This window comes from Antechinus flavipes, chromosome 5 (assembly GCF_016432865.1).
Source record: "Antechinus flavipes isolate AdamAnt ecotype Samford, QLD, Australia chromosome 5, AdamAnt_v2, whole genome shotgun sequence".
Lineage (NCBI taxonomy): Eukaryota > Metazoa > Chordata > Mammalia > Dasyuromorphia > Dasyuridae > Antechinus > Antechinus flavipes.
This window is the reverse complement of record NC_067402.1, coordinates 124,328,050-124,340,621: the sequence shown is the minus strand read 5'-3', so window position 1 is coordinate 124,340,621 and position 12,572 is coordinate 124,328,050. Positions and strand designations below refer to the sequence as shown.

Below are 12,572 nucleotides of genomic sequence, written 5' to 3'. Positions count from 1 at the left end.
GTGCCCAGCCTAAGAAAGAACATGTTATGGAAGCTATGTAGAATAATTCTAGTTTCACTCTAGGGAGACTCTTGGACCTCATACTTCTTTATACTCTGCATGCACCAATTTGGACTACAGGTCAGATCCCATTTGTAGCCATAGTAGGAAATCTGCTTCCAGGTTGAGTCAGTTCTTGAGGTCCAGGGTATGTCTAATAGAGGCTAGGGAAGGATAGAAAAAAAAGCATTTGTGCTGAGTAGTTCCAGCTTCCTTGAGTAGCTTCTAAGCTATCCTTGCAAAAATTAGATGTCAATGAAAATCCAACTGGATTTGTAGCTGGGAGGACTTAGATTCAATTCTTGACTCTGACATTTCTCATATGTCCAGTAAGATGTGTAATTTCTTTGAGTCTCATCTATAAAATAGAGATGAAAATACTTGTCTTAACCACTTCCAAGTTTTATAAATCTTAAAGGTTGATATAAATTTGAATTATTATTCAAATTATTATTAGGTTCCAATCAGGGGAGGGTTGAATAGGTTCACAGATTCAGAACTAAAAGGTCATATTGTCCAGCACCTTCTTTTAAGAGCAGAAACTGAGATGCCAATTTATATGACCTGCTCTATGTCACGCAGGTAGTAAAAAAAAAAATTTTTTTTTGACAATTTGTGGAAATTTTGCTAAGGTGTAATAATTGTCCAATAGTTGCTATGTCCACTTTCACATCTTATCCCACTTTAGGGGGAAAGATTTCAGGAAAGTAGACACTTCATTACCAGACTGGGAGCAAATATATTCCTTTACTATATGTGTTTAAGGGTGTTATAAAAAGCAAGGAATAGTAGGAGCAAAAATTTGGCACCCCGAGAGCTCAGAGTTATAACGCCAATATTATACAATGCATAAATAAAAGTTTCTCTTAAGCAATTTTTACTCTGGCATTTTCAGTCTAGATTTTGCTTTCTGAGTATTAAAAAGTGGATACTGATTATATTGCTTCCTGTAAGGGTAACCACGAATCCCAGAAATTGAAAGTTTCCAGCATGTTAATTGGAATCTGTTTTAGTCTTCTTCTCCAACTTGGTTTTCAATTAAGAGAAGGCTATTTGTTTTTCTGATGCCTTGGTCGCAAAAGTGGTACTGAAAAGGACTTTAAAAGTGATACAAAAGCAAGTAGTTCTGACTAAGTCACTTAGATTGTAAGACAAATGAGAAATATCCTTTCTGCAGAGTGGAACTAGACAATCTGACAACAGTTCTGCCTTCTGATCCAGGGCTGACATCCTGCTTTTGCCGCCCCTGAAACAGTCCGGGCAGACTTAGTACTTTTAACTCCGCCCCTCCTTGAGAAATCCAGCCTTTATTTATACAATGTCTGTGGTCCAACTGAGCTCAGAGGGTGCCTGCGTGTGTTGTGTGTTTGTGTGTGTTTGCTTGTGTGTGTGTGAATGCCTGCTTGCGGTGGGGGGGATGTCCTGGAGTCATAAGATCGCCTGGTTCCGAGCGGTTTTAATCTGCGAACTATTAGGGGATCGTGGAGAACTTTTTTTCGGGTAACAAGAGAACTAAGTAAGTACTTTGAACTTAAATCTGAATGAAATGAAGTGAAGCAGTCTTAACAGTGAAGACATCCATTCAATCTGGATGTTCTTTTTTTCTTCTTTTTTTTTTTTTTTCTTAAATCCCTAAATGCTTAGAGGAAAATGCCAGTTTTAAACTGAATGGGGACTGTTTTAAGGAACATAAAAGTAGAATGCTTTAAAGTGGAAGGGGGAGAAAACTGAGAAACTGCTAAGGAAACCTGGCCAGCATCCAGCTGTGTTACAAGCCCTTTTGGTTTTAACTGATTGCATTCTTAGATACTATGATCTGATTTGAGCTTTTCTTTTTCTGTTTCTTTTCTTGTCCAGCTGAGACCAAGACTTCCGCTCCTTGACTGAGGGACTTAAAGGATGTTATAAAAACAAGACAGTTCAGCAAGCAAAAGATTGGCACTCTATGGAGCTTAGATTTATCAATTACAGCTGTTATTATTAGTCTGGGTTTTTAAAAACGTGGTTGGGTATGTGACTGTCATTCATGGAAGCTTTTTTGTCATTTGTTCACTGACTCTGGAGGGACCCCATGGTTCTTTGGAGAGCTTTTTTGGAAAGTTCAGGAGAAGACATGGAGCAAACTTAACTTCACTGTGGAAAACAAAAAAAGAGGATATGTTTCTAACTTTTACACTGTCGCCAACAACAATAACAACAACAAATAGCTGCTATGTATTTTCTGGCAATGTGGACAGGGGCCAAGTGAAGGTGAACTGGTCATGATTTATCGCCAGATTTTTCTTTGTCGTCGGCGTTTCTGCCCACGACCCTTCTTTTTGGGCTTAGTGGTAGCAATCTGCCTCTTCTACCAGACTCTGACACTTATAGGGACAAGAAAACTTCTATCAGCTGTTACTGGGGCTTCCCCATACAAACTGGCTGAAATTTACCAAAGCCATGCCAAGGAAATTGTCACAAGGGACAGATATTGCTTCCTGTCATCAGATGATGCACAGGCAACCCAAAAGGTAAGCAAATCTAATGGATTTAAGTGAGACCACGTTTCACAAGGGCAGTACTCTTTCTTTCTCTCTGTTATTTCTGTATAACTAAAATTAACCTTCATGCGGTCTGAAAGAGATCCAGAGTATAAACAGGGCTGAGAATGACCTCACAACAATGTGAAGTTCAAAAACCCATGTCAACATTAACTTGAGCTTTTAGCATGCTTGTTGCTTGCTGGAAAATCCTAAACAAATTTGCTTAAACTACTAATAATTATTCTCTCTCCTTCCACTCACTCTGTGTGTATGTGTGTGTGACTACCTGTTTCTGTCTCTCTGTGTCTGTTTGTCTTTCCCCCTCTTTCTTTATTCTCCTACTTCTTCTGCTCTCTCTGTCTCTATTTCTCTCCCTTCTGTATCCATCTCTCTGTCTGTCTGTCTCTCTCAGTTCATCATGGGTAACTGATGAATATGTTTTGGGTAGATTTCATGCTTGAAAATATTTTAAGACATTTTTTTTCAGTTCAAGCATGTAAATAAAAATTCATGGAACTTCATAAAAAAGTCATTTTATACCAGGCAACAGGCATTTATTTCTAGAACTATGGGAGCAAAATAATAACCATATGTTCTTTTACTATCTGAGTTTATCTGAAGATTCTCTATGATTTCTTTAAAAACTTTATTGAATGCATTTTTACAGGTTTTATACAATTTGTTTCTAAAATTATTTTCTTTCCCATTACAGTATTTAGGAATTTCTTCATATGAAAATCAGAATATTAAATAATTTACAAAATTAGAAAAGTATAGATTAGATTACAGCTCTTTGGGGAATGTTGACAATTCTTGTCACACACACAACACCTACTATACCACAGCTCCAATATTACTCTGTCCTCTAGGTCCCTTATCATAGATAGAGCAATGGGAGAATGAAATCCTTCTGATATTTTCATCAATAAACTCCCATGACAGTGAACTTGCCTCATATTGAACTGCATACTACCATAGAGAATTTGTAACAAAATTCCAATGCATTTTTTTTTTTTTAGGAATCTGTTGCTAAGGCAATATAATTATATTAGACATGGATAACACCTAGAATATTGATAAATAGAATATAACTTTATTGAATGCTGAAATAGATTTCTGAACATAAATATTGAATCAATTAATTGACCAAAAATTTTAAGCATCATGGGAAATATGCTCTTCTTCAATAAACTCCATTGCCTCTCTCTAACCTTTATAAAAACACAAACTCTTGTACCTGACATCTAAAGCCCTTTATAATCTGGATCCATTCTACTTTCTGAGACTTATTCTACTAAATTATTCTACTATTCTACCATAATTGTCCTTCATGTATATTACAATACAGTCCATCTGGTTTTCAAGCTGTTTTTCTCAGAAAAAAAACTCCATCTCCCAACTCCATGTCTTTGTAAAGGCAACTTCCCATGACTGGAATGCATTTTTGCCTCATCCTTCATTGCCACCTCTTAGAAAACCAAAGTCCAGTTCAGGTACCAGCTTTTCCATGAAGTCTTTCTTGATATCCCTAGGTGCTGATGACCTCTTAAAAGTATTTTCACTTTATGTACTTGTGTATGTATAGGTTGTTCATTTGTCCCTCCATATCCATTCCCCTGCAGTAGCAGGGATTGTTTCACTTTAGATTTATTTCTTAGGCCTAGAGCAGTACCAGGCACATAGTATGAAATTAACATATATATGTTGATCATTTAATTGATTTAAGATTCAGTCTTAACTCTTAAGGAACTTATGATATAATAATGGTTGATAAGATGCATAGATATAATAGATATGACAGATAAGACAAAATAAGAAACCTTAAAAGAGATATAAATTAAATCGTGTCTACTCTGTTAAAAAACACTGGGATAGCAATGATACATAGATAAAAATATATAGTTTGTATTCTTGAAGACCTTATAGGAAGAATAAGACAAATGTAAATAAGTATGAATATAGAAGATTTTGATCAGGGTATAATAAGAATGTAGGCAGAATACTTGAAGGAATGGAAGAGATATCAGGGAAAGCAATAGTGATAAATAAGCATGAAGAAAGATATTAGTAAAATGAGTATCTTCATGCATTGTAGGTAAATGGCAGATAACACTGGTGATCCAAAAGAACATTGACTTGAGTTAGAAGGAATCTCAGAGACTGCCTAGACCAAGTAGTAAAATTTGCTTAGAATGTGTAGGTGTCAAGCGAACTAAAATGAAATACTACTAAAAAGGGAAGTTGGAGCCAGACTATGGAGAGCCTAGAATCACAATCTAAGGAATTTTCAGCATCTGAAGTTTCATTGCAAAAAGTTGTTAGAGAATCAGACTTGAACCATGGGAAAGCTATTTTGATAGCCATGTGAAGGAATCACAAGAGGAAAAACTGAAGACAAAATGACAGAATGTTATTACATTTTTGATTGCTGGGGTCAGTAAAAACAAAGCACTTGAGATAATAACAAGAGCCACAACAACAAGAGTAACAACAATAACAACTAACAATTGTACAGCACCTACTATGTGCTAAGCACAATATAAATATCTCATTTGATCCTCAAAATAATCCTGGGTGGTAAGTGCTACCATTATTCCCATTTTAGAGTAGGAAAAACTGAAGCAAACAGAAATTAAATGACTTGCTGAAGAGTAGACAGTCAATTTCCAAGGATGGATTTGAACTCAGGTCTTCCTGACTTCAGATCCACTGCTCTACTCCTTACAAGGAATGAGGGGAGGGAACATTCAGCCCACAGGCCATATAGGGCACAAAAAAATCATTTCATCTGGCTCTGCAAAGGCAACCGAAGGCAATGCTGACCTGAAAGCTACAGCGTCCCACTGCTTGAGTTCTATAAGTTGATAATTTTGTATTATGTATTAATATCATTATCATATTCTTTTATTTAGTAATTAATAATTATTATGTATTATAATGTTATAAATATCAAAAAGGCCCTTGGCAGAAAAAAGCTTTCCCATCCCTGTTCTACAATAACTAGTTTCCATCTAGTTAAACCCTAAAGCATGAATAGAATTCCAATAGGCAAAAATTGAGAAGTTAGGGAGGGCAGGTAGGTATTGCAAGTAAGTAGAATTGCAGGAGTAAATGCTCTGAGCCAGGAAAGTATGAGGGAAGAATAAGAATTGTTGGGAACATAAAATTTCTATGGGAGAACAGTGGGATTCCGGAAAGACAGATAGAGGTAATATATCCATTCTTTTTTTCCCTCTTTCATCCCCTCCACTAATCCCAAGCAGGCTATAAAAGGATATATTTATGTATACATATGTAGATATATACATATATATACACACATATATCCCCACACATACACACACACACATCTTTCTTATCCTTGCTGACTCTGCTTTAATTTTGCTCCTAATTTGCCTTCTATTACTTAACCTTCCCTACCCATGGATCCCTTCTCATCCTCTTCCCACACCCTTTGCTTCTTGGTCTGTATCCTTCCTCCTTCTTTCTTTATACATTTTGGAAGGGGCCAAACCCTTTATGGTATATATGTAATGTTGTCTATTTAACCCATTCCCAATGTGAGTAGGTTTTACAGAACTATGAACCCTCCTCCCTCCTTTAATGCTTCTGTGTCTATTCTTTCTCTACACCTCATTTGTATGACATAATTACTAATTTTACTTTAACTCTGTCCCAATCTTTCTTTTGGGCCGCCGTACTATTATCAATTTTAAATATAAGGTATTCATTTCCCATATTATAAAAACAAACATATATAAACACTTTGTTCTTGTTGAGTTCCTTGAAATTAATCTTTCATATTGGCTCTTATATGTTAACTTTTCTTATGTTAACTGTTTTTTATGTTACGTTTGTTTGGGTTTGGTTGATAGACAGTCCTGATAATTTGTAAGTTTTTTGAATGTCCATTATTTTTCATTTCAATATTATAGAAAAATATGCTGGATATGATATTTTTGCCTGCAGGCCTAATTCTTTTGATTGTCAGTAGATATGATTCCAGGACCTGTGATCTTTTATTGTGGCTGTTGATAAGTCCTGTGCAATTCTAATTGTAGCTCCAGCATATTGAATTTTTTTTCTTGTTTTTTTGCAAAAATGTCTCTTTGATCTGTGAGTTTTGAAATTTGGCAATAATATTCCTGCGTGAAAAACACACAGGATCTCATTCAGGAAGTGATCAATGGATGTTTTCTATTTCTACTTTCCCCTCAATTTTCTTGAATTATTTCTTGCTTTATTGTGTCAGTCCTTTTTTTGGTCATAACTTTCAATTATTCTTATTTCAATAATTAATTATCCCAATTATTCTTATACTTTCTCTTCTTGATCTGTTTTTCTTATATGATGCTTCACAGTCTGTTCTACTTTTTAAATCTTTATAGTCTATTGTATTATTTCTTGGTCTCTCCTAGCTTCACTGGCTTTCCCTTGTCCAGTGCTAATTTTCAAAGAGTTAGTTTCATCTTTGAGACTATGTATCTCCTTTTCTAGTTGGTTAACTTTTTTTCATAATCATCTTGTTTTTCTTGATTAGTTTTTATTTATTTATTTTAGTTTTTCTTCAAAGTCTCTTACTTGATTTTTAAATTCTTTTTAAAGTTCTTATATGAATTTTCTCTGGGCAGGAAGCCATGTCACATTACTCTTTGGAGTAGAAGCTTTTTTTTACTTCAGTGTCCTTCTCTGAAATTGAACCCTGTCTCCTGTTCCAATAGTAGGTTTCTATGGTGGGGTTCTTTTTTCTTTACCTATTCATTTAAAAAAAAAAAAAAGAGGCATTAGTGTAAGCATCTCTAATTGTGAAGTGGGAAGATGGTGCATATGGCTTCACTTCAGCTCTCCCCTCTGACCTGGAACCCCAAACCAAAAACTTCTCTCTCTAGTAAGGGCCTGCAGGCAGCAGTGTCCCTGCCCCGCTGACTCTGAGCTCATGTGTGTGCTGGCTCCTTCTCACCTAGGGTGAGTCCCTGCAGCAAAATTGGACCTGGTGTTCCTAATCAGTCAAGGTTCACTAAGTCTTCTGGACTCAGACTCAGACTCCACAGTCTGGAAAGTAAGAGTTTCTGTAATTCTCACTGAGGTTATAGTCACATCTATCTCTAGGGCTCCCAACTTGATTCTGTGGAGCTAGTCCAGAGATTTTTGCATTGTATATGGGTAAAACCCAGTCTTGGGGCTTTCTTTAGATCATATTGTATAGGAACACTCCAGTTCTGTCCCAAGTCTTCTTGATTTTTCACCAGTCTTCTCCACCATCTTCCCAGAATTTACCCTCAAAATAATCCCCCCCCCAAAGCATAGGTATACCTTGCTAGTAGACTCCAGAGGTTGACTACCAAATCAACAAGCCCTGAAAATGAAAGGTTCTAGAGGCTACACCCAAGTCATTTTTGGTTCTCTGCTTTCTCTAAAATGAAGTACAAACTCTTTGGGTTGACGTTTAAATCCTTTCTGCCTATCACATATTCTTGGGACCATTCGTTTCTACTCGCATGATACCCACTATCTCTTTTCTCCATGATTGTAGATTGGCTACACTCCAAGGTTTGACAACACTCTCTCCTCAACTCCAATTCTTAAAAATCCTAATTTTCTTGAAAAATCATCCTCAGTTGTTAATGAAGACATTCCAAATGTTAATGTCTTCCCCCCCTTCAACTATTCTTCTCAAATTATATTTGGACTAATGTATGTTATCTCTAATGTGATACTATATGTAAAGCATTTAGCACAGTGTCTGGCACAAACTACCCTTCAAAATCCTTATTCCCTTTCACCCCTGCTATATTGAGCTCTCTTGTCAAAAATGGGTTTCTTGAAGGCAGAAACAGTTTAGCTTTCGTTATTATATCCCAGCAAGTCAACAAGTATGTCTTCAACACTCACTATGTAACAGATACTATCTTAAGTACTAGAGATACAAAAAAAGAAAAAGGAAAATCCAATTCCTGCTCCCAAGAAATGCAGAATATAATGGAGATAATGTGCCAGCAATTATGTACAGACTTATACACACACTAACTTGGAGATAATCAGAGGAAAGACACTAGTACTACAAAGTACTCAAAAAGACTTCTTGCAGAAGATGAGACTTGGCTGAGACATGAAGGAATTTCGGGAAGCTAGAAGGCAGAGGAACAACCAATAAAAATGCAAAGTCAAGAAATAGTGTGTAGCATATGAGCATGCAAGAAAGTGTTAGTGGATTATAGAGAATGTGGAGATCAGGCATGAGAAGACTGGAAAAGTAGGGTGGGAGAGAGCAGGTTGTCAGTAATTAAAAGCCAAATAAAAGGATTTAATATTTGAGCCTAGGGAGTCACAGAAATTGATGGAAAAAGAGGAATGACATTATTATCATTGTTATCATCACTGTCTTAGGCATTTACATAGTTCTCTAAAGTTGGCAAAACACTTACAAATTGTATTTTATTTTGTCCTCACTATTCTGGGAAATAGATGCTATTATTATCCCCATTTTACAGATTACAATGATCAGATCAAAATGCTTTTGCTGAGTAGGTCCATAAATGCTGATTGGTCCATTAAAAGTGAAGAAAATTGGCAGTTTTCAAAGACTGGTTTCCATATCAATAATAACATTTGATTTTTGTAACAACCCTGTGAATGAGCAAAGGTTTTGTTTATATTAATTTTAAAGGAAGAATGAAGCTCTAAGAAACTTTGATTTATCCAGAGTTACATGGGACAAGAGGCAGCTAAATGGTGCAGTGACCAGAGGGTGTGGAATCACCTTCCTAAATTCAAATTCAGCCTTAGACACTAGCTGTGTGACCCCGGCCAAGTCACTTAACCCTGTTTGCCTCAGTTTTCTCATCTATAAAATGATCTGGAGATGGAAGGGTAAAACATTTCAATATATTTGCAAAGAAAACTTCAAAGGGGTTCATGAAGAGTGAGACACAACTGAAATGACTAAACAAACAACAATGACATGGAACAAGGTCAATGGTTAAAACTCATCTTTGGGGGCCCCCCAAACAATGTTTTATCTACTATCTCAGACTATCTTTCCAAAGAAGGTCTATATTACTACTTTATGAAATCACAACTGTAAGGATTTATAGTTATATGAAACAATATAGAGCTAAAACCTTTCTTGACTTTGACTCGATTTTTAAAAATTCTGATGCCTTTTCAATGCTTATTCCGTTATCAATCAGAAGGCCCCAAACTATCTTAACTTTGAGACATATATGACAATAACAGACACATTAATATAACTTGTACTCAACTACAAGCATCTTAAATTGCTGTCATATAATTATTGTGGAGTTTTTTTGTTTGTTTGTTTGTTTGTTTTACTTCCTGTTGCTTTACAACAGGATTATGTGATCCACCCAGGTTCGAATTAATAGCATATGACAGAAGCAGAATTTTGAACTGAGATTATCCTGACTCTGAAACTATTTTTCTATCTACTATGACATATTGCCTTTGAATTTCAGAGTATACATTCATTGTCATTTTTTTTTCAGTTTGTAGAAGTATTAGAGCATAGTGAAATAAATGTTATTTTGGAGTCCAAGAAGACCTAAGTTCAAATTACTTAACCTTATGGATCTTGGATAGTGACCTAGAGTTTTTACATGAAATCATGTACTAGTTGTTTGGCACTGTTTTGGTGGAAGAGGTTTCCATACTGGAAGTTGTTCATACTGAGTAAATCAAATTCTTCCATATTCCTTTATTTTTTTTTCCAGTTTAATCTTCTTCTTATCAACATTTCATCTTTGTTTGGAATCATCTTTCAAACAAAACGGGATGGCAATTGGGTGGCATTCTATCTATCTATTTAGCTCAGTTTCCTCATTTGTAAAAATGGATTAGAGAAGGAAATGACAAACTACTCTAGTATCTTTGCCAAAACCCAACAAAAAAACCAACAAAACCCAAACCCAACAAAAAACAAATCCAAAAGGGTTCACAAAGAGTTACATATGACTGAAATAACTGAACAACAACAAAACTTACTGGAAAGTTTGGTTTATTATAAAATCATTGTTTCTCTTCATTTTTATTTCAGTTACTAAAATATTTTTTAATTATTAGAAACCTAATCTCTAAAATTAATTGGAATTTTTTTTCAGTTTTCAAGTTTTTGTTTTTAAAAGTGTTAATGTTTTTACTGAATAAAGGAACATGATATTTTGAGGGCAAAATTTTTATTCTCTGACTTCATAGGGTTTCTTATTTTCCTACAAGACTTTATATGACTTTTGTGCTTTTGCATGTAACTTTAATCATATGTTAACTGTTAATGGTGTGCCTCCAACATTGGGTCTCTTTTTACTTAGAAATCATATGAAACTCATTGGCTGGCTGTCTAAAACATTCATTGCTGAATTCTTTTACCAGAAATGCTGAACACATATGATGGACATTATTTTAAATTGTTCACAGTCTTAAACAATTTTACTCCAAAAGTAAGATACTGAAATTACAAAAACATTTCAGAAGCCTCTTTGTTAGGGAGAGAACTACATCTCCAAACATTTAACCACCTGCTTCTATGTTTAGCTTACAATTTGTGCCATGCTTTGATCAAGGGTGAATTTTCTTGCATTGACTTTTCTTTAGGATATGAAGATGGAGAGTCAATCATGAAGAAGCTGGCCAAGAACAGATTTGCATAAAATCTTCCTTGTACCTTTTAAGAAAAAAAAAAAAAAAAAAAAAGATGAGCCTATCTTCTTTAATTAATTATTCATTTGTGATACTTGATAAGAATGATTCAGGTAATGAAAAAATCCTTCTTAAGAAATAGAAGTTTATCCTTGGCAACCAACTAAGACATTTATTTATTTATTTATTTATTTTTATAAATGAGAGTTTAAATTGATTTTCTTTAATTGAGTTCCTAGCATAGTGCTTGGCACATAGTAGGCCCTTAATAAATATTTGTTGACTTAATCAAATTACTGAAAGTTCAAAGTAAAATTCCTCCTGACAGCATACTAAGGAATTGATTAGCATTTCATAGACTTACAGATTTCTGACATGGTAGGAAGGCCATAGTCCAACCTTTTTTTGAAGAAACTCCAAACAATTGGAGTTCTTTCTCTTTTGAGTATACATATTGTAAAAACTTTTTTTTATTATTTTAAAATTGTGTTTGCTATACCTAAAACTAAACAATATTAACTATATTTAAATTTCACAAAAGAAAAATCTATTTTAGACTCAGCTACATAGGTTCATGAAAAGAGAGGGCATCATTGAAGTAAGTAATAATTTCATAATATGGCTTTAGAAATCACTCCAAGTAGTTGATTATTTTTAATTAAAGTTCTTATTATTCATGAATGAATATCTTGCAAAAGTTTGGGATTATCATTTTTAAACAAATATTTTGTCAGCTCAGTCAGGGGTGTGGACCACAAAAAAAGATGTGAATACTTTACCAATTATACCTTTAAGAATGAAATCTGGCTTATTGTCTAGCACTATTTTCAGGAAAGATTGAGATCATCATGTGGCCATTGCCAACTTTCCATATTGAGAAAGAACTCTCTCCCTGTTTTTGGCAAAATATAAACTGCTCTTTCCACTTTGCCCCTCCAAAGAGTTCTGCTAAGCAGATAGTTTTCCAAATTTACTTCCAATTTTTTCATAGGTTTTTTCCCTGAAAGCGTAAGGATTTTTGATTATACTTCAGCAAATCTGAAAATAGTATCTGCCTAAGAGAAGTGCTATTATTTTAAAAATAGTACTTAATAAGTATTTAGTTTACAACAAACATAGAGTGGAGAGAGAATATGGTAGAGTTGATAGAGAATTAGCTTCAGAGTTAAGAAGATCTGGGATAAAATCTCAAGAAGAAATATTAAAAAAAACTCTGCCATTTATATAGCATTTAGAAGTTTGTGAAGTGCTTGCTTGCTTTAAATCCATTATCTCACTTGATAATGATAAACTACCTCAGACAGAAAACACTTGATGTTCTCACCAAGTAGGGAGAAATGGTTGCCAATGGAAATACAG

At 34.8% G+C, this 12,572-nt stretch overlaps 1 protein-coding gene across 2 annotated transcripts in view; it reads left to right on the top strand.

The window, feature by feature from the left end:
* Nucleotides 1-1,382: 1,382 nt before the first annotated feature.
* The window catches only part of CPED1 (cadherin like and PC-esterase domain containing 1), a 394,281-nt gene continuing 383,091 nt past the window's right edge, over nucleotides 1,383-12,572 (top strand). The window contains exons 1-2 of one of the 2 annotated variants that reach the window (XR_007954317.1): nucleotides 1,383-1,555; nucleotides 1,897-2,549. Coding sequence is in view for 1 of the 2 variants with exons in the window: in XM_052001238.1 (XP_051857198.1) it covers nucleotides 2,301-2,549 (249 nt within the window). In the remaining variant the exon portion in view is untranslated. The remainder of the gene's footprint in view (nucleotides 1,556-1,896; nucleotides 2,550-12,572) is intronic. The other variant, XM_052001238.1, reaches the window with a different exon arrangement.